Source organism: Manduca sexta, chromosome 23 (genome assembly GCF_014839805.1).
Source record: "Manduca sexta isolate Smith_Timp_Sample1 chromosome 23, JHU_Msex_v1.0, whole genome shotgun sequence".
Classification (NCBI taxonomy): Eukaryota; Metazoa; Arthropoda; class Insecta; order Lepidoptera; family Sphingidae; genus Manduca; species Manduca sexta.
The window spans coordinates 8,430,159-8,451,369 of NC_051137.1; the positions used below are offsets into that span (position 1 = coordinate 8,430,159).

Here is a 21,211-nt window from a genome sequence, read left to right on the forward strand (position 1 = left end):
CAAAATGTCCTGCATGCCACAGAGTGAGATGTACTGTAGTTTATTTTAAAAAATCTACTTGAGTTAAAATTACTTTTGTGCTATCACTTACCACGGTTGTTGTAAAATTAACTAAACACTTTCATTTCTAAAATCTTAGAAATAAGTTACACACAATACATTAATAGTTATGAAGAAATTTGGTAGTCAGTGTAGTTAGGCATTTTGAGCCTAACATTTTGTTTAGGAGATCAAAGTTTTAGATTGTGTTGCTATTGTTTACACAATGGTTTCGTTTGCCGTCTGGCGAGTGGCTTGGCTTTTTCCTAGCTAATTTAATTGCGTGGAAAAACGAATTTAGTTATAGCATTTGGGTAGCGTTTTTCGGAATTCCATATCCACCGCCCTTTATTACCCATATCTAAAAGTTTGATTGCAAAGAAATCCATAATTTGCGGAGATCATTTAGGCATTCTACAGGACGCGATTGATGTCGCTTTTTGCTATAAACAAAATTTTATCCGGAATATTATTATACCTATTTCATTAATTTCTGTTGCATAATAAATTACTTGTTTTTTTTTTAATATTATGTTAATACGACTATATGCGCATTTTGTAGAAACTAGTATACTATATTATGTAATTTAGGGAGGTAATTAAATTTCTAAGAATTGCAATCAAATAGTTTCTTAATTAAACATTTGCTTGTCATGATTTTAGGTAATTAGTGTGATTAGGTTTAAGTCAAGTTCATTTAAACAAAATGATTAATCAAAGTTAATTCAAGTAATGAAATGAAGTGTAGAGGTAATAAACACACACATTACTTCTTTGCCCCTGAAGAGGTAGGCAGAGGCGCTAAAAGAGAATAACCATTTTTTGCATTTTTTTCGTTCCTTGATGTGATAGAGGGATGTGGAGGGTGCAACGATCGCCGTATTGTACAAATACCAGGCTCGGCGTATACGGAGAAGAAAAACCAAATATCAATATCCAACCTGGGATTCGAACTCGAAACTTCAGAGCGGTAGTGCACGCGCATAGTATAACTTCGCCACCGAGGAAGTCTTGAATTAAGAAAATATGTTTTCAATTCTTTTGAATGTATTCGTATAGGCTGTAGGGTTGTAAGCAAGCTTACGTCACACAATGACATTAGTACTACAAATAGAAACACTGTAAATTCTTGTTTTTTATTAATTAAATTAATAGTAATTATCGTTAAAAATGTTATAATGAGACTGTGGCAAAAATAAGGTCATTGGATTTTTTAAAAAAATAAAATGACATTAAATGTTGGCACATATATCCGGGTCGTACGACTAAAATAAAAAGTATTACTAAATAATTATTGGTATATATGTTTGACATTTTGTGCCTGCTTCTATTATTATTATTATTATTTAGTTTTCAACGGTTACGTTTCTTCGCGCATAGGAGAGTAATAATTAATTCGGGCCGATGAAAGAATAACTAACTATTATTCCTTCATAATAAATAAGTAAGTATTAGAATTATTATGAACATAAAAATAATCTTCTTTTCAATTCATGTTTAATGTTTATATACACATTCAACAGGATTTTATAATCGGTGCCTAATTTTAATTTAAATCTTTGTTTTTATACTAAATCTACACAGCTATTTCATTAAATGTCACCAGCGGTAGTATTTAATTTCCTAATCTAAATCCTCAATATTTTGAAGATAAAAACAATTGTCATTTTGCCGACATCCATGCGGAGGTTGTCAGGCTGTTTTGAGAAAAATGTTTCATAAATCCTATTCTGATCAATGATAACTTACTCTTTCGAGTTTTTTGATCAAATAAACTTTGTGTCTACCCACTCTTTTCCGATACAAAAATTAGAATAACTGCTTTGAACATATAATATTATTTCTTGACCGCCCCTATTACAGAAAAATAACCCATATAAATCATACCTAGTAACATACAATATTGTGACGAAAATAGCTTGTTAGGACGATGTTGATTGACCTCCGTGGGTAGTTACACAGCATGGCGCTATAGAGCACAATTATGTACGCTCAATGTTGACTGATTAATTGTGTATCAATTGACATTTCATTAGGGGATATTATGAGAATAGTCGAGGACTCTGTCACGATTTATATGTTGCTATAATTACTAACGTACAAATTGTACCCGAAAAGGTGACAATTGTACGTACAATACTGTGTATATTTGTGACGAGGCTTGTTAAATTGAGCCTAAACTAGGAATCGTGCGGTTGAACGTTACTAATTAGAATCCTATTGAACGTCGATTAATCAATTTCTAAGATTTGTGGGGTGCTTGTACCGGTCTAATTAACATGTATATATGTTATAATCGTGCGTGATCATTGCCTTTAGTATGATACTGGGCTCTTAAAACGTAAAATACATTATATAGGTATTCGTCGGCTAAGAGTGCTGAGCTGCTAACTTCATAATAGACTATTAGTAACAGGATAAAAAAAACGGAATTATTATTTTATTTATTACAACATCTAAAGAATGAATATCCCGTTGGTAGATATTTCTTTACGTTTTATATATTTGCACAAAACATCACTTTACTATCAAATGATTTAGAATTATTACAGAAAAATGGAGTTAGCCATTTTTCGTTTTAAAAAATCAGATTTATATTGCTATTAAATTGGAGTTAGCACTTCATCATGTTAAATAAATAATCATAATAGATATTTTATATACAAATTATACGTTTATAAAAAAAAAATTAAACACTTACATATTAGTATTAGTATCTATTCAATAATCATAATTATTAGTTCTAAGGTAGTCTCTCATAAAACTCAAAAATCGGGACGATGCGATCGTCTGCTTTATCACTTGCAAGTCGTTATACAGTATCCGACGATAAATATTGCACATCGCCATTTGGCAAGAGATAGGTACACAAAATTCTAACACTCCAGTGTCTTACGATTGTTGAAATAGTTATGATTTTATAATTGAAAAAAATACAGCATTTTTGTACGGTTTAAGTGTTGTCTTTTGTTTGGGGAAAATAAAATGTTTTTATCACGATTACTTTATTTAATCATGTAGCGTATTAAACACCATTATACCTATTGGTAAAATACCATTCAAATAAAAACGTTTCATCATCTAAATTCTCAAAATTCTCATCATCATTATCATCACTATCAGCCTATATGTTTCTCCACTGCTAAACATAGGCCTCCTCCAACATGCGAAATTTTGCCCTGTGTTCAACCTATCGCATCTAGTTCTTGCCAGCGACTTTTTCCAGATCGTCACTCCACCTACCTGAAGGGCGTCCTACAATATGTTCGCCGAGCCGTGGTCTGCACTTAAGAACTCGTTTACACCATCGGTTATCGGTTCTTTGACGGATATGTCCTGCCCACTGCCACTTCATTTTTTTAATCCTGTGTGCTATGTCGGTGAGTTTTGTATCTCTGACAGATGACCTTGTTACGAAGTTTATCCTTCAGAGAAACACCGAGCATAGCACGTTCCATAGCTCGCTGAGCAACCTTGACCTGATGAATCAGCCGTACTATGAGCGTACATGTCTCGGCACCGTGGACGCACTGGTTGGAAACCTATCTTTTTCAGACATTGCGGCAGAAGTGACGAGAAAACCCGACGTAGTTTACCCAATGCGGCCCAGCCTAGCTGGATGCTCCTCTTAACCGTCTTCTCTAAGCTGTTTTTTCCTAATTGTAGACTCTGCCCAAAGTAAGTGTATTCGAAAACAATTTCGAGAAAGCCGGCCATTGACAACGATAGAACGATTATTGATCATATCTTTTGTCTTATGAAGATTCATTGTTAGACCTATTCGTTGCGAGGCCGATGCTAGGCTGTTCAGTATCTGTTGCAGCTTCTAAAGTGTTTCTGTCATCATCACTATGTCGTCTGCGAATCACAAATGCGAGATGTAATCTCCATTTATGTTAATGCCCATACCTTTCCCGTCCAGAGTCTTGAACAAATCCTCCAGTGCGCTTCGGAATAGTTATCGGGACATGACATTCTCTTATCTCACCTCTCTGCGCAAAATTCTCAATTTCTTCTAATTCAATATCTGTGCTCTCAAAGATTTCAATATCACTGTCACTATCGGCCCTATTATTTACTAGTTTATCAGTGTAATTGTCTACGTGGTGTTAAATGACTATTACTTAATACTATTTCCACTCTTCAGCCACGGTCATATTTACTTTTTCAATCAATATTATTTTTACTGTAGCTAAATTCTTATCCACGTTTCTTCATATTATTACATAATATATTCATATTCCAAATTTTCATATGGATTAAAATCTGGTTGATAAGGTGGCAACAGGTTGCGCCCATGTTCGGCGAGTACCTTGTTCACAGTAAATTTTGTAAACCTTTGTGTTTCAGTACTGACCTCCTTTAATATATTTATCAAAGTTCTTTTTAAATTTCCAGTTGCATCTTTTCACTGGATCTTGTTCCTTTTTAAGAGATTTTTTTACATTTTCATCCTCATTTTTTTTAAATGTGCCGGATTCGGTTACAATGTATCTAAACATTATAGATTATTGCGAGTGACTAACCTTGTAAAGGATTCCCCCGTTTTTTATGGATGCCATAGTACTATTGAAAGTTGGGTTAGCGATTTTGATTAGAATAAAGAGAACTATCACTGACTACAGATATATTTTCGTAACGATTTCTCCAACAATCAATCAATGTGCAATATTTATCGCTGGATACTGTATAACGATATAAAATACCCAAATTATGCTAATTTATTCGTAAATTAAATATTTATATGTTTATATCGCAGTATGATACTCTTACAAATTTTACCCAAGGCCCTTTACTGTATGACATGGCCACGCAGATTTTTTTTTTTAACCGTGGATACCAACTACGCAGAATTCATGATATAAATAACATATTGCCTATGTTTTTTGAGTTAAAACACGTCGTAACGTGTTATTAATAACATGGAATGGTATTGAATTGCACACAATAATTATGTCTAACTCCTTTAATAAGACTTATTTGTAAGAAATAAAATGGGTTAACTCCCAAGCCAAGCAAGCCGTTGCCAAATTTTAGGCTTTTATGTATTAACACTATTCAAAAGAGAAAATAAACATAGAAAAGCTAAAAACCGATAATCACCATTAATCAATGATATCACACACGAAATAAAATTGTAGTTCTTCTTCATATGGGAGTTATTATGCCGTACCGCAAGAATGTGGACTGCACATTTGTCCACAAAATGGCGCCAAATATGGGAGTTAGCAAGTTTTACGCGGAACAATTTCACAACCAAGGAGTTGTCAGATATTATTGAGGCTCGAAAAGTCACATTGTCGTGCATTAGAGCCAGTTGGTATGTTTAACAAATTTGTAGAGTTTTTCTCACTCTATCTGATGATATCAAAACCTTATTTACGATAAAAATGGAGTTAGCAGGTCAGCACTCTTAGGCGACGTTAATTGTAGAATATTCACGCGTTTTCTTTTTAATAATTGCAGTTATTAAGACAGTGCTTTTATCGGGTAAAGATGTTAAAAGCAATCGTAAGTATTTAAACAAAGCTTTTTAAGACTTGATAAATATTATCTGTGAAATCCTTAATTACCATGAAAGTGTCATTCATCGCTTTTAATATGCCCAAATACATTTCATATATTGCACTCATTAAAATAACACGTTTCTTTATTGGTGTGTTAATGCGATAACTGTTTATACGGTGCACATAAGTTGGTGATCGTGAACGGAAGCTGATGCGTTGTATCTGTGCCATACGCAGTCGGTATTGTCAGCACGCAATGCGCACCGATAGGCGCCATACTCCTGTTTTAACGGAACTCTTATCTGCTGATGACTTGTTGTAATAAAGTTACAAGTAACCTTGCATTTCTGTAATAAAACGCACGATGCCCCGAGCAGACTTACGAACAATTTAAAGCAAGGTTAACTGCGAGTTATACTGAATTCACAACATCATGTAATTTTTATGCGTCTCTATGAGGAGTGTTATTTCAATGTTCATGAATATTTGGCAGTGTTCAACAACATTGACGTAACATTTTGAATTAACAATCATAATATTTATTCGTCTGATTCATATCTACATAGACCCTATTATAAAATATATTGCTCCGTGGATGACTCGAGGGGTTCGGATGGCGATGAGACGAAGGGACCGGGCTTTTCGTCGATACAGGAAGGACCGCTCAGAGGAAAACTGGTGCCTTTTCAAAGCTTCAAGGAATCGGTGTAATCAGATGGTGCGCAACGCTAAACGCCGACATATTCTTAGCAATATATCTTTATCTTCTTCGGCCAGTATTTGGAGATTCCTTGGGACTCTAGGTATTGGCAAAGATAAGAACCTAGAATCCTTTGGGGCGACTATTGGTCTGGATGATTTAAATCGTCATTTCTCATCCGCTACTCTGTTAGATCACCAAACCAGGCGTCGTACCATAGGTTTTTTAGCTGGTCTCCCAAGGCCTAATATTGACCCCTTTCAATTTTCTCCAGTTTCGTTGGGTGAGATCAAAAGAGTAATCCTTTCCATTAAGTCCAATGCAATTGGTTGCGACAACATCAGTCGTCGTATGATAATCCCTATCCTAGATCACCTACTCCCAGTCATTTCGCACATCATTAATGGCTCTCTCACCTCTGGCATATTCCCGTCTCTATGGCGTAAAGCCATTGTAATTCCCCTTCCCAAAACCTCTAACCCTTCACATGCGAAACATTTCCGTCCAATTTCCATTCTTCCTTTCCTCTCCAAAGTGCTTGAGGCCTGTGCACATAAACAGTTGTCAAGATTTGTGCACCAAAATGATCTGTTGTGTCCACTGCAATCCGGTTTCAGGTCTGGTCACAGCACTACCACAGCACTATTTAAAGTGACTGACGATATTAGGGCGGGCATGGAGGATGCCAAGGTCACTGTGCTGGCTTTGGTTGATTTCTCGAACGCCTTTAATACCGTCAGTCACGACATCCTTCTAGCCATCCTCTCCCACTTCTTGATCTCTCCTTCGGCTCTGGATTGGTTTTCTTCTTATCTTCAGGGACGCCAGCAGTTGGTGCGACTTGGCGATGACTCGTCCGGCTGGTGTCATATCGAGTCTGGAGTCCCTCAAGGCGGCATTCTATCTTGTTTTCTATCTTTATTAACCTCTTAACTCAAGAACTTCAATGTGCCTTCCACCTGTATGCCGATGACTTGCAAATATACTCTAGGGATGGAGTAGATTGTGTAGCCGCGGCTGTGGACAGGGTGAATAGGGACCTAGCCAAAATTAAGATCTGGTCTGACAATTTCGGCTTATCTGTAAACCCTGCAAAATGCCAAGCAATTATTGTGGGTAGTCCAAGGATGATTTGCCGGTTGGATAGTACGACCATTCCGCCTGTTATATTCAACGGCAATATCATTCCTTGGAGCTCCAGTGTTGTAGATCTCGGTTTGCACATCGACTCCACCCTGAGCTGGAGACCCCAGGTAACATCTGTCTGCCAAAGTGTCACCGGTACTCTTCGGACTCTATACCGCCTGAAGAACTTCCTCCCGCTCAAGACCAGGACTACGCTCGTGCAAGCCTTAATTCTCCCTGTAATTGACTATGGTGATGTATGCTATTTTGATCTGAATGCAGACCAACTCAACAAACTGGACCGACTTCTAAATAACTGCATTCGATTCGTGTATAATCTCCGTAAATTTGATCACATTTCTTCCTACCGTCTTAATCTAAAATGGCTACCTATACGCCAGCGCCGTTCTTTGCGGGCACTAACCACTCTATTCTCTTTACTTACCTCCCCTACTCCTCCCTACTTACTTATCCTCTAACTTCCAATACCTCTGTAATAGCCACGATAGGAATCTCCGCTCTTCTAGCAATCTTCTCCTTAAATGTCCATCTCATAGCTCTAACTTCACTCACTCTTCTTTCGCTATCCAATCTATTCTTCTATGGAATTCACTCCCCCTCGAAATTAGAGCGGCTACTTCTCGGCTTGCCTTCAAAAGGAGAGTACGGCAGCTTTTGTTAAAAGAAGCAGAAGAGTTGTCACTTTAATTCTAAACTTTATATTATTTGCATATACAAGTACATATTATATATTTATGTATTTATAATCTGTATTTTATGTATTTATAATATTACTTATATTATGTTTGTATTTAATATAGTTATACATTATAGTTACTTTTATGTATGTTTATGTATTATTACATATCCTTATGCACCTACCTTATTTATCTCTGCACCACCCTTAGGTTGACTGGGAGAGAATGCCTTTGGCATTAAGTCCGCCGATATACTTATTATGTATATAAAGTGCAAATAAAATATTTAACTTTATAAAATGATCAATTCGAGATTTTTCGCAAATATTTTAAGTTAAATTATAAACTGAGTTCGTTGTACCTATATACAATAAATTGTTAAATATGTGTGAGTTAAGATCGAATTGAAGAAACTCAATTAACTGTCGCCGCGTCGCTTAAATTTTATCAACGATTTACATTACATTAATCTTACGAACAATTTAATCTGTCGAAGTTTCTTTGGGAAATTCCCGAAGATTGCCCGAGGGTATAACGTAGCTGAGTATATTTGCAGTAAATAATACATTAAAATCTTTTAACATCGGCAATTTTAGAGTAAAACATCTGTTACATATTGGAATAACCTTATGGGAATCAGGATTAAGGTGTTAGTGTTTTTCTTTAATTTTAATGTTGTTAAAAATATGAGTTAATTTTGCACACAGTTTCTGGTTTACAATGAATTTATAAAATTATTATAATGTACTTAACGAAATTATAGCAAATCGAGTTTTAATAATTAAGAAGGGTGTGGTATATTTGTGTGTATCTGCAGTTGGCTACAAAATAACGGCCTCGGCTAAACAATTTAAAAACTCCAAAATGCTTTTACATAGTATCTTCAAACGAAATATTCTTTTTGATTTATCTGAATTAAATTAACCCTTTGAAGTTTATTTTACAAAATAAAAACCATTGTTGATAGGAAAGTAAAAGATTAAAGGCGATTTGAAATTTAAAAAATATTCAGTTCATACTTTTGGTCCTCTCTCCAGCTTTTTTGGTGTAGAAATGGGTTAATACCATTATTTTGAACCTGCGGACAATCGTCTCGGCAGTCTGTTCCACAACCATCTACTCTACCGCCGCTTGTAAAATCTTCGTAATATTGTATCGCAATTCTCTGATAAACATGTATGCTGCGATCAATAGCGATTGGTGCTCTCTGTAAGTACTGATTTGAGATACTTTACACAGATAGATTTTTTTTAATTATTCTATCTGTATTGCTAATAGCTAAACGGCAGCTTTTTAATCGGTCCAAACATGACCACGACTTGTCAAAAGTGTACGAGTACGAAGAAGAAGAAGTACTAGAAGGCCATCATTCCGACAAATAAATCTGTTATAATAAGAGTACAATACTAACAAAAACCTGGACCGACGTACTCGCAACACGTATGGTACTTATTGTGAAACAAAATGTATAATGTATGTAATAGGGTTATTTACGTTACAACAGAGATTAACATCAGGCACATTGATGAAAATATAAATTTATTCACGTGCGTCTGCTTTAAACCATTATTAATGTCATTGAAAGCCCTATTCCTAGAAAAAGAGAGCGCTAACCATACTTTTTTGAAGTTATCTAATCGATATTAATAATACATAGTACCTTTTGCTCGCGGCTTCGTCCTTGTGCAAGAGATTTCCGTAATAAATTTCCGATATATATTGTCCAGGGATAAAAAGCCTGTAATCCATACCAGGGTCTCAATCCCCATGTCAAATTTAATCGAAATCCTTTGAGTATATTTTGAGTTAATCGCGTTCAGACAGGCAGACAGATACGGAGGGGGACCAAGATTAATCGTTATATTTCAGTCAGTTTACATAAAACCGTAATCTACTATTAACCTAAACCTTCCTGAAGAATTGCACTATCTTTTAGTAAAAACCGTACAAAAATACGTTCAGTAGATTTTATGAAAATAGATCAGATACAGACGAACAGCTTTTGGGGACTTTTTAAAAATATGTATGGATAGAAAGAAAACTAAACATCATATTTCTACAATATGTTGTTTTTACCTTGGTTTTTTAATTTATTTTATAATATAGATATTGTTTAATTAATTTCATAATGAAAATGCCACTAAAATTGACAATTCCGAACATCTCTTCCAAAAATACAATTCATTTTAATTTGCAACTAACACTGTTAGATAAACATTATAATAATTAACATTTTATAAGTTTCAAATTAATTATTTCTTTAAAATAATCTTTTAAAGAAATTATTCGTAAATCTTTGCATAATATTCTGGTCCGTAACTCCACGTCGCCAAGTATGGAATTACTCCAGGCTGTTTCTTCGGGAAGGGGGCTTAAAATGTAATTCATTTTATGGCTATTATGAATCTGGAATTATCTTATGTTTATGACAAATTGCGTAATATCCTCGCGCTTTCGTAACAACATAGATAACATTTATAATGGCTTTAGAGTAATCCTTACTCTTTGTATCACGCGCCAAACGCCAAAAATACCTAGTCATATTCATTTCTAGCTAACTACTAAATCTTAGTATTGTACTTCAGATATTACTCATACTTATTTTATTACGCTGCCAGAAAAGCTCATGATATGTTTTGTTTCAACACCTTTGATCATTTTGAATAAGGGGTACAACATTTTTACCATTAATAAATAATTGTATATGTAATGATAATATTTTTAGGAGCGAACCAATTATGTATAATAATAAAATAAACTAACTATGATAATACAATTCACTAATAATATACTATAATATAATATCAGCCCCGTATTATATACTGTCCCCCGTGGGCACGGGCTTCCTCTACTACTGAGAGGGATTAGGATTTAGTCAAGCACGCTGGCCTAGTGCGGATTGGTAAACTTCACACACACTCAAAATTTCTACAGGGAACTCCTCAGGTATACAGGTTTCCTCACGATGTTTTCCTTCACCGTTAAAGCGAGCGATAATTCACTAAGAATACACACATTTTTTTTTATAAAGTAAAATAAAATTTACTGCTCCTTATACATCTAAATATTTACTTAAAGAGCAAGTAAATTCTGTAGGGACGTATATAGAACCTAATTAGTATTTAATTAAATTTTACTGGGCAATAGGTAGGTTAGAAGCTTGTTGGCAAGTAGTATATGTACTTTTAATATTCTAGTACTGACCGGTCGGCTTTGTTTTAGTAGCTTTATTTTTGTAATGCTTTATTTTTTGGGTACGTATTGTTATAACATTTATTTTATTGAACTAACATTTTCATTTTGCCCGCTGCCGCCTAGCAGCTGTTCAGAATAATTATCATGTCGTTTTATTTCCTAACGTTTTATTTAATATATTTACGGCAAACGAGCCGGAATGTGCAAAGAATTAGGAATAATTTCACAAAAAAATTTAGGTTTCGATAATTTCGTACAACCAAAATATTAATTGACATATGTATATTTAATAGTGTTGGTAGCAAATTAAAATGTTGTATAGTTTAAGAGCAGATGCTCGGAAACAATAATTTTAGTGGCTTCGTCATTATCAAAAATATGAAACAACCAAAGTAAAAATAAAATATTGTAAGCTTCTAAAAATATATAGCGCACGATTTTGCTGAGAGTAGAGAAATGATTTATTACAAAGTATAATCATAGTATAAGAACGTGATACATCATCGGAAGACAAATAAGGCATAATAAACAAACCGGTAGAGGAAGACTAGGTATTTTTAATGCTTTCTGGACAGATTGAAGACACATGAAGTATTATAAAGGTTATCCTGTACTATAAAGTCCATAGTAACTAATGTAAGTATACAGGGTAATTTTGACATTGCGTTACTTAATGAAACCACATACTTATCTTCTTGACAATTAAACTTTGCAATAAGTTAGTGAGCCGTAGATGTAAAATAAAAAAGTGTAAGTTTCAAACAAAATAAATATTAATAAAAAGTAATTTTAATTTTCCGTACCCTAATGCCACTACTACTGCTTTAAGAGAATTCGTCGCAGCGGCAACATCATACTTTCCCTCAGAAATACACTCACGCACAAGTCATGTTCACATTAAATTACAAAATGATCAAAAAATCAGAACACTAAAACCAGGATTTTTGGTGAAAATATACGTTGCTCATAGTAAATTTTGGCACAATGTCAGCAAAGGGAAAGACGAGTATGTGGTTTCAATTAATAACAAAAATCAAAATGACCCTTATAAATAAATACATGTGACTGTCCATTTTACATTATTTATCGCATAGATGGACGATACTTCAATCGCTTAAAATTAAACAAGCCACATAATCATAAATAACATTTTCGGTTAACAGTGTGTAAAGAACTCGAATTGGGAAATTGGGTTCCTTGATAACTGAAGCAGAAAATGTATAAATAAATTTTCAAGCACTTTATATGGCTTATAGAAATCTTATCGTTTATGCACTTAACATATGAAGTTGGCAAATACATTATATTGCGTATGTTAGTTCCTGTTAAGATGTTAATTAACAGGAAAAGTTTCCCCGAAATACACTACAATATCTTGGACACCGACCTCAAGGACAAACTTAACAAAGACAAAAATTAATTCCTTTGTCTGTCACCTTAAACTTGTACATACTTCCGAATTAAATGCAAGTGCATTTTTATTTCGCACTTTTTGAAATAATCTAACGTATTATTTTATTAAATTTAATAACGAAACGAGTTAGCAATCTTAGATTAGGTATAATGATATGCGTCACTTTACTCACGACTATATAAACGGAAGCAAAATCGCCTGAACCTGAATATTACAAAGCGTTGTGAAGCACTGCCTTCGTCATTGGATGTTAAATTAATGAATACAACTATGTTTATGCAATCAGATGTTATTTTTTCCATTTTATTTTCTCTGCATTTGATCTAGATCAATAAGTATTAAGTGGATTGCATTATTAGTGATACCTCAAAAATCTTTGCCAGACGCTTATGAATTGTACAATACTCATATATTTTGTTTATATTCATATAGCTATACATTATTCATATCCATTAGGGCTCACAAATTACTAAACTCTACATAAATTTGGATAATAAAAGCGAATACAAGTTTTAAATTAAGGTCCTACAATTTTGTTGGGTTTTGTTAGCTAAGTTAAAAGAATCGTCACTGGAAAGAATGGTAATTGGATACATCTGGTACAATTGCACGCTATTGCTGACTTCTATTTTTAAATAATTTGTAGTAGGCAAATCCTTTAGAAAAATGTAAGACATTAAAATAGTCTCAAGCGAATTTTATTTTCTGTCCGAATTTTATCCAAATACATGTAATTTGTTATTATGTACGTACTTATATCAGTAGTGAAAGAGGAAATTTTCCGCAAAGGCATCCGGCACAACGTATAGGTACTAACATTATGCTTAAATGCGGTCTGCATATCATTTTAATGATAATCTAATTCTACATAAAGAGAAGCCGGCAGGAATTGTATTATATTATGGACCCTTCGCCAATAATGTATCTAACATTCAATTGTACTTTTTCATGATTTTAATAATCAAATATGAATGCCTAGTACGTAGACGTAATATTTGAATATCTAAGATATGAAATGTAAGATTAAATTAGAATGTAATTCTACGTTACTGAAAGACAACAAGCCACTGATACTATGTCTATAGTACCAGGTTTAACTTTGTGTGATGCAAGTATGTCAATTGTCTGTATTCAAGACAGAAATGGACTCGAGCGCAGTCAAAACTAAATTAAGATATTCACCAAACCATTGGAATTCAAAACAAGAGTTCAACTGGTTCGCTTGTGGTCAAAATTAATTTTCCAGTGCAGCAAAGACAATGTTGGGATGAAGTTGTTATTTTGATAATATGGACATTTAAATTTTATTTATTTGTTTAATTATGTTAGTTTATTTAAACATTTCTTATTAACCCCCGTATTCATAGACATTTTTATCTAAGGACGGAGCACAGCTGTGCTAACAAGTCTGTTTTTCAGTGCTAACGGCATGGCAGCCTTCGCAGTGCGTAGACACAGGGCCGTTGTCGTTGGCTAATATTGTTGTATCTCAATATTAAGCAATCACAACGGCCCTATGTCTGTTCCTCAGTGCCGTTGGGCACTGAGAAACAGACTTGTTATCACAGTATTACTCTGTCCTTAAATAAAAAACGTCGATGAATAAGGTGGTTAGTCTTTAGGTTATTTAAAAGGTTAACTACTAGATAATATTTCTGACATTCAGTCCCCGGTCATACATACGCTGCATTTTTTATTGCATTGAGACGAGCATGTCGTTCGCCTGATTGTAAGCGAAAAACCGCCCTAAAACCATTAACAACACCCTACAGAACTTTCAATTCAAAGTACTGTAAGACATTTTTTTGCGCTGGCCATCCTGAGACATAACATGTTAAGTCTCATGATGCCCAGTACACATTGACTATTATGTCCTTCGGATCGGAACACAACAGTGCGTATACATCGCTGCTTGGCAGTAGCATAGACATTATTATGGTACCTACCCATACGGATTCTTGCATACGAGAGTCCCACCATCAGTAATGTATATTATGTTTATTGTATACACACCAGTAAATTATATATATAATATAAATATGAATGAATGACATTGTACTTCTTTTTTATATTTTTTATATTTCTCACATATTACATAAATTTTAAATTAAGTAGTTTACAAATAAGTTTTTTCGTAAATTAAGTTAAAAATATCTATATACCTACACTTCTCATTAGTTATGTATAAAACTTCATACGAAGATGTAAATTTAGTTTCTCATAAGAAGAAAATCTTTTATGAATTATAATAATCTCCATTCTTTATATAAATTTAAACAATACAGAGATAATAATATACAAATATAGATGTAATTTTGATATTGCCAAGGAAGCTCAGTACATTTTATAAGTTTGAATTATTTCACTTTTGAACATTTTGCATTATTAAATTAGGTATTATCTCGTACTTTAAAATCACTTCTGTATGCAGTCGTCCGCTTGAGGTATCTTGTTATTATTTATTTTAATTTATGCACACTAATTACAAGCTGTAGAAAAGGAGGCCCGTGCTGAATATTGGCACAGTATAAAGTACAGAGCAGGTATTATTATATTATATTACGATCAGAGAAAACTCTAAAAGGAAATTCCAAAATTAAAGCAGGCTAATAATTTTATGTCTATTTTTGGCATACAATGGCATATTCTGTGACATTATGATAAGCAAAGTTGGGTAAAATACGAAGACATAATTGTAAGACAAAAACCGGCTTTTAATCATGTAGATATATCTTAAAATTACATACACTTTGAGACCTTACTTTGTATAATTTGTATGAATCATGTAATGTAAAGTTTATTGTATGCAGATGTTAAATTAGTTAGCTGGTGAACTTTACAAAAAATGCATTATGAGATTTTTATACAACTAGATGAACTGACAAGCGAGTCACTTACCTGAGGGTTTACGCTAGAACTAGTCATAAATAAGAGCAGCACCAGTGGTGGCCTTAAGTAATATTTTGACCTTCACACCTTTGGGAGAACTTTTTAACCAATAGGGTGTTTGACAATTTTTAAATGTATGTACTACGATAGAGGACTTTTCACTTATAGCATGAATTATATTTTTATTGTTAAAATATGCTCAATTTATTAAATATCCGTGATTTTCTTTTATCATTTATAATTTCGCGCTAAAACGCGTTGTCACGTGACGTTATCCCTGTGTGATGTCATCGCTCATATACAAACATTCGTGACAGTTGTGACACATAACCTGCACCTTACAACAAAACAAATTGTCTACGATTTATATATACTTTTCCCACAAAAAATGAATAAGCCAGCATATAAGTATTGTTCAGTGCCTTTACGTAAAAACTCAACACCACATAATCCCGATAAATTGTTCATTCATGTGCCAAAATCAAAATATTTAAGAAAGAAGTGGTGGACTTTAGCACGACAAGATCCAAAATATACGTTGGATAAATCGACGATTTATTTTTGTGAAGTTCATTTCAATGTAAGTTTATAGTTGTATATTGTTATAAATGTTGTTGTCACCTAAAAAAATAATGTTTTAATATAAGTGTCAAATATAAACTATGGTTTTTGTAATCTCGATTTTTTTAAAGTTATGAGTGCGTGCCATTTGTTGTTCTATGTGTCATGCAGTCGTTACTATATATTTATTGTATTGAATGATGTGATGTTTATGAGAGATGACGTCACTAGGAATGGCTATCGGCGTCGTTTTAGGCCGCGAGGGATACAGATTAAAATTCAAAATTTTAATGACGTATATAAAATATTTACAATACGTTTAAAACAAAAAAAAAAAACAATTTGATAAATATTGTCGCCCACTATTCTTTCTCCTGGAGCAGTTTTAAATTTTTTGGTTACACCAGTCAAACACCCTATTGCCGAAAGAAATCAATATTTTTTCTTAGCGCTCCGTACAAGCGCGAGACGCCTTGATAGTCGCCACTTCCAATTCCTCCCATTAGAAAAGGGCATGGCTGTGCTCTGGCATTTCTGTAGTCGCTTGCTTGTTTGCCTACTAAGGCAGTAAAAAGGCCGCCACTGAGCAGCACTACACATAACTTAGAATTACAAAGTATTGCAAGAGCAGCATTGCTCTTCGCTTGTTACTATGATAAGTCCGTTTCATAATATGCAGCTACCACTGTGCTTAAACACTGTTGCTAGGCTAGCTAAACCCACCCTTTGGCCTGCCAAGCAATTGTAGATGGCCAATATGACTTAAAAAAATCATTAATATTTTTAGCAAAATCACTTCAACTGTATGTAAGCTAACCTTATAAGAATAAAATAATTCAATTTTACATTCATAAAATTTTAAATTAGAATTACGTTTTTAGGCACTCAAAGAGATCAATAAATTAACATTGCGGCCTGAGGTACCATAAATAAGACGTCTTTTTGGCTCGTATAAAAAAAAGTTTTAGTATGACTAGCCATATAGTAGAAATAGACAAGACGGTTTACCTACAGAGGCGGGGTCTCAAATCAAGAGGCTTAGTAATTGTATTAAAAATTTAATAACGGCTATACAATTCCCAGCTTTATGAACGTTGCATAGAGTAGAGGAAAGTATGGTTTCCAATACGCTGCAGGGGCATAGTAAGTTTTAAGTTCGAATGCTTGTTTTTCATTATAATATCGGAGTTTTCATTTTAATTTACCAGTACGGCGTTTATCAAGTTTGTTTTGAACTCTATTGGGATTAGGCACTAATAAATATTGTTTAATCATTTTGTATTAGGTGTTGCTCGCGGCTCAGTTCTCGTAGACTATCTTAATACCAAAATCGGCCAAATCCTCAAAGCGGTTTTAGCGTTTACTTCTAACAAACATTCCTTTCTTTGAAGACCGACAGGGCGTGTATACTCTTTTTCGTACTGTAGGTGTTTAAAGGTATTGGTGCGCGACGGCATGGTTGGTAACGGAATGTACTGTCGATACAAGATCTGGAAGGTGGAAACCCAAGGCACACAGTTAGGACTTTTTGAAGTTACATGTGTATTGATCGATTATCTCTCGCTTTAAATGTGAAGGAAATCATCGTGAGGAAATCTCATAATCATAACAGGCCAGCGTGGTGGAAAAAGGCCGAGAACCCTCTCATTTGTGAGGAAGACTTGTGCTTAGCAGTGGGTAGGACAAGATGTATAGCTGGAATTATAAACGTAGTGGAGATCACATGACATCAGGAGAAATTAATTCATATTGCAGATACTTTAAGACAAGCTACGTTAATAAAACCAGTACAACAAAAATTATATAAATAATGGTATTTCGGAGTACTACTAAATCAGGCATAACTTAAATAAAGTAATGTTACAGGAGATACATAAAAATTGTCAATAATAATATTGTGAGTAACTCGTAAATATTAATTTGCAAAATTTCCTCATATGTTTTTATTTATTTAGTGATTTAATTATGGTTTGACTGTATTAAGATTCAATGACACTGGTAACTGGCGACGTAAAATAACCTTTTTTAGTTTTAAGATTAAAGAATAAAAAAATGTTACCGCAAGTTTTGAGTAGGTTTCAACATAGTGGGAAAAACTAACCAATGGACTAATTATGTTCTTGCTTTATTATTAATTATTTAAGCAAATAATCTATAAAGTTGTTAATTTTATTAAAATTATTATATTGCACAATAATTGTTCAAATAGGGTATTTATTTTAAAGTTGTCTACATTAAATTATAATAAGTAGGTTGAAATGAACAGAGGTTTAGTTTAGATTTAACATAAAAATGCAATGTTTACAGTGCAGAGGTAAGAATTTCGAATTGCAAATTAGTTTTTATACATTTGAATTCTGAGACAAGCCCCTTGCCCGTCCGAGGGATAATGCCATGTTGCTATGTACTGCAGTACCTTCATTCAGATTTCTGAATTACAAAATAGGTACTTGGATGTTAAACTTGAATTTGGGCTTCGTACCTTAAGATATTACATGTTATTTGTTATAATAGTGTCCTAGTGCACTGACCATGCTGTCCTCAAAATTAAAATACACGGTGTTTACAACTGATGACACTTTATCTTAATAAGGAACCTATAGCACTAAGCCTATTTATTTATATTTTGCCAAAAATTGGCTTACGTTAATATAACAATTGCTATAAAAATTACATAAAATAATTAAAAATACAAGTTTTAAAACTCTGTATTTATGTTGAAAACAAGGTCATGTTCTCACATTGAGTACTACAAAAAACGGCGAATTGAAGAGTCACTTTGATTCATGGTCATGGCAACAGTGTTGTATTGATCGTAGATAATGTAATACAGTGGTGCATATAGTGTATGTCTATAATAGAATACTGAATTTATTTTTTCTCCAATCATTTCTCAATTGGTAGTTGGTAGGTACATTACAGTTCGCATCCGTCTCTCGGCAATGGCAATAAAATAAACAGCTTCTGTATTAGACAGTAGACACAGCGTAGACCTACTTTTCAATTCGAATAAATTTCGTACCGTTTGCAGAAGTATTCTCAATTTCAGTAGATGCACACATTTATTATTCACACAAGCACACATTAACTCGTATACTGCTTAGAAAAACAGTACAAGTATTTTTCAAATGGGTCAATGTTTTTAAATGGATCTGATATTAATACATTCCATCGATGCACTTATCCTGCCACGAATACATAATAAATTTATGTAAAATGTTAGATAGGTGAACTTATTTTGAATACCTTGAATCGATTGTGAGCAACGATTTTGTAATATCCCGCCCGTCGCGACGTTCCAATGTTTGTATTTTCGTTTTTGCGTGTGTATTATTTCGCGATTCCAGACGGTGGACTGTAATTATATTCGAGCAAACCAGTGGTACGAGAGAGCCGATCACTCGCGTCGGTGATAAGAGAATGCAGTGCGTATAGGCACAAGCACGAGCGGCGCGCGCGACCCGCGTTTATCAACTAAACACATTAAAAATGCCGGTACACAATGACAACTTTTCTTACTGTATCTCTGAGCTGCATTGTTGATTCGTCAAGCCGAGAGAACATGCAGATGCCTCGCTGTGTCTGCTTATAGTGCCAGTACATTTTTATGGTGTTATTTTTCTACTTGATTTAACGTTCAATGTTTGGCTAGTTGGTATTAGTATTAACTATTAAGTAAATATTCTTACGTCATATTGAAGAGTGGTGAGGTAAAACTTTTCCATTGCATGTGTACTTTTAACATTCATACTATTAATGTGTAATAAATTATTTAATAATTAAACCAACTTATAAATATATAAACTATATTTTATTCCGTGTTAATATAAATATTTTATGCTAAAAGCATATTTACAAGGAAACAATATCCATAAAAATATAATATTTACTATTCATGCCTATTCTCGAAGGGGTAGGCAGCGGTGTAACCAGGGTAAACACTTCCGCCGGTATGTTCCTTCGCATAAGGCCTAGATTCCGGGATAGATAGAGCAGAAAAGTTGCTTGAACTGGGATTTGAACTCGGAACCTCAGTGTCATACCGCGCACACAATATAACTACATCACCGAAGCGGTGACTGTAGGTATACTATGATTTGGAAATATCACAGCAGTCATATCGAGTAGGAAAGTACAAGTTTCAATGTTTTTATTCCGTGAGAAACGAACAGGCGCAACTAGTGCATCCCAACTTCGCCTTTACTCTATCCGCCTCATAATGTACGGTGCAAGTTTATCGACACATTGATGACTAAGCAACCATAGGAAGAAAATGAATAACCCGTCATGATGGTTCGTCTCGGCTTCTTCGGTGAGTCGTGTTCCAGGTCAGCTGATGCACTGGAATTAGGGAGGCTGGAATTAATATTTGCAATCTATAAATGTTTTCGTTTATTAACATTTTATTCATTATAATTTTAATTGTATTGTAATCTTTCACAACGTTATGTTAAAAAAATATCACACCAAAGTTATACACCTTATGATACGCAACGCTTTTTTGCAACTACTAGATATATTGATATAATCAATATAAACACATTCGGTTAATTACCTAGATCATTGTTTCAGTAGGGGGATTCTAGGGGAATCTCAACTCTCTATTGTTACAGCTAGCATGTAGTGCCTACAGGAATAGGCTAGTTATACATTTATAATTATTCTCAACAAGCGTTCGGAACATTTTTACATATTAAATTGTAATTTTCTAAAATAACAAACGCTTCGCACCGTCTGAATAGCATTTTGATAGCTTTCTAACTTAAACATCTTGAGCGTGCTCTGCGACTATTTTTATATCAAATTTATTTCCTGAAAAGTGATGTACAATGTTTATAAACGTTCATATTATAATTATGAAATTATAAGTAAGTAACGTTTGAAGATTATAATTTTTAAAAATTATGATTGTTATTGCATTTTTTGATCGAATAAAATATTTCGATGATTATACTAATATCGAACTATATTATTATTATTGTATTTTTCGTTTGTTCTAGTTTTAAATGACGCGATAATGTTTAAAAGGACACATTTAACACATTCCGTACACATGCACTGAAATAAGGGTGGTGTAATTAAT

General features: G+C 33.8%; 1 protein-coding gene across 2 annotated transcripts in view; it reads right to left on the reverse strand.

Moving 5' to 3' along the window:
- The window catches only part of LOC115447122, a 46,005-nt gene extending 26,670 nt beyond the window's left edge, over positions 1-19,335 (reverse strand). Inside the window, exon 1 of one of the 2 annotated variants that reach the window (XM_037441956.1) lies at positions 19,151-19,335. In XM_037441956.1, the coding sequence (XP_037297853.1) occupies positions 19,151-19,190 (40 nt within the window). In that variant the 5' untranslated portion in view covers positions 19,191-19,335. The remainder of the gene's footprint in view (positions 1-19,150) is intronic. The other variant, XM_030174054.2, reaches the window with a different exon arrangement.
- Between the last annotated feature and the right edge of the window lie 1,876 nt (positions 19,336-21,211).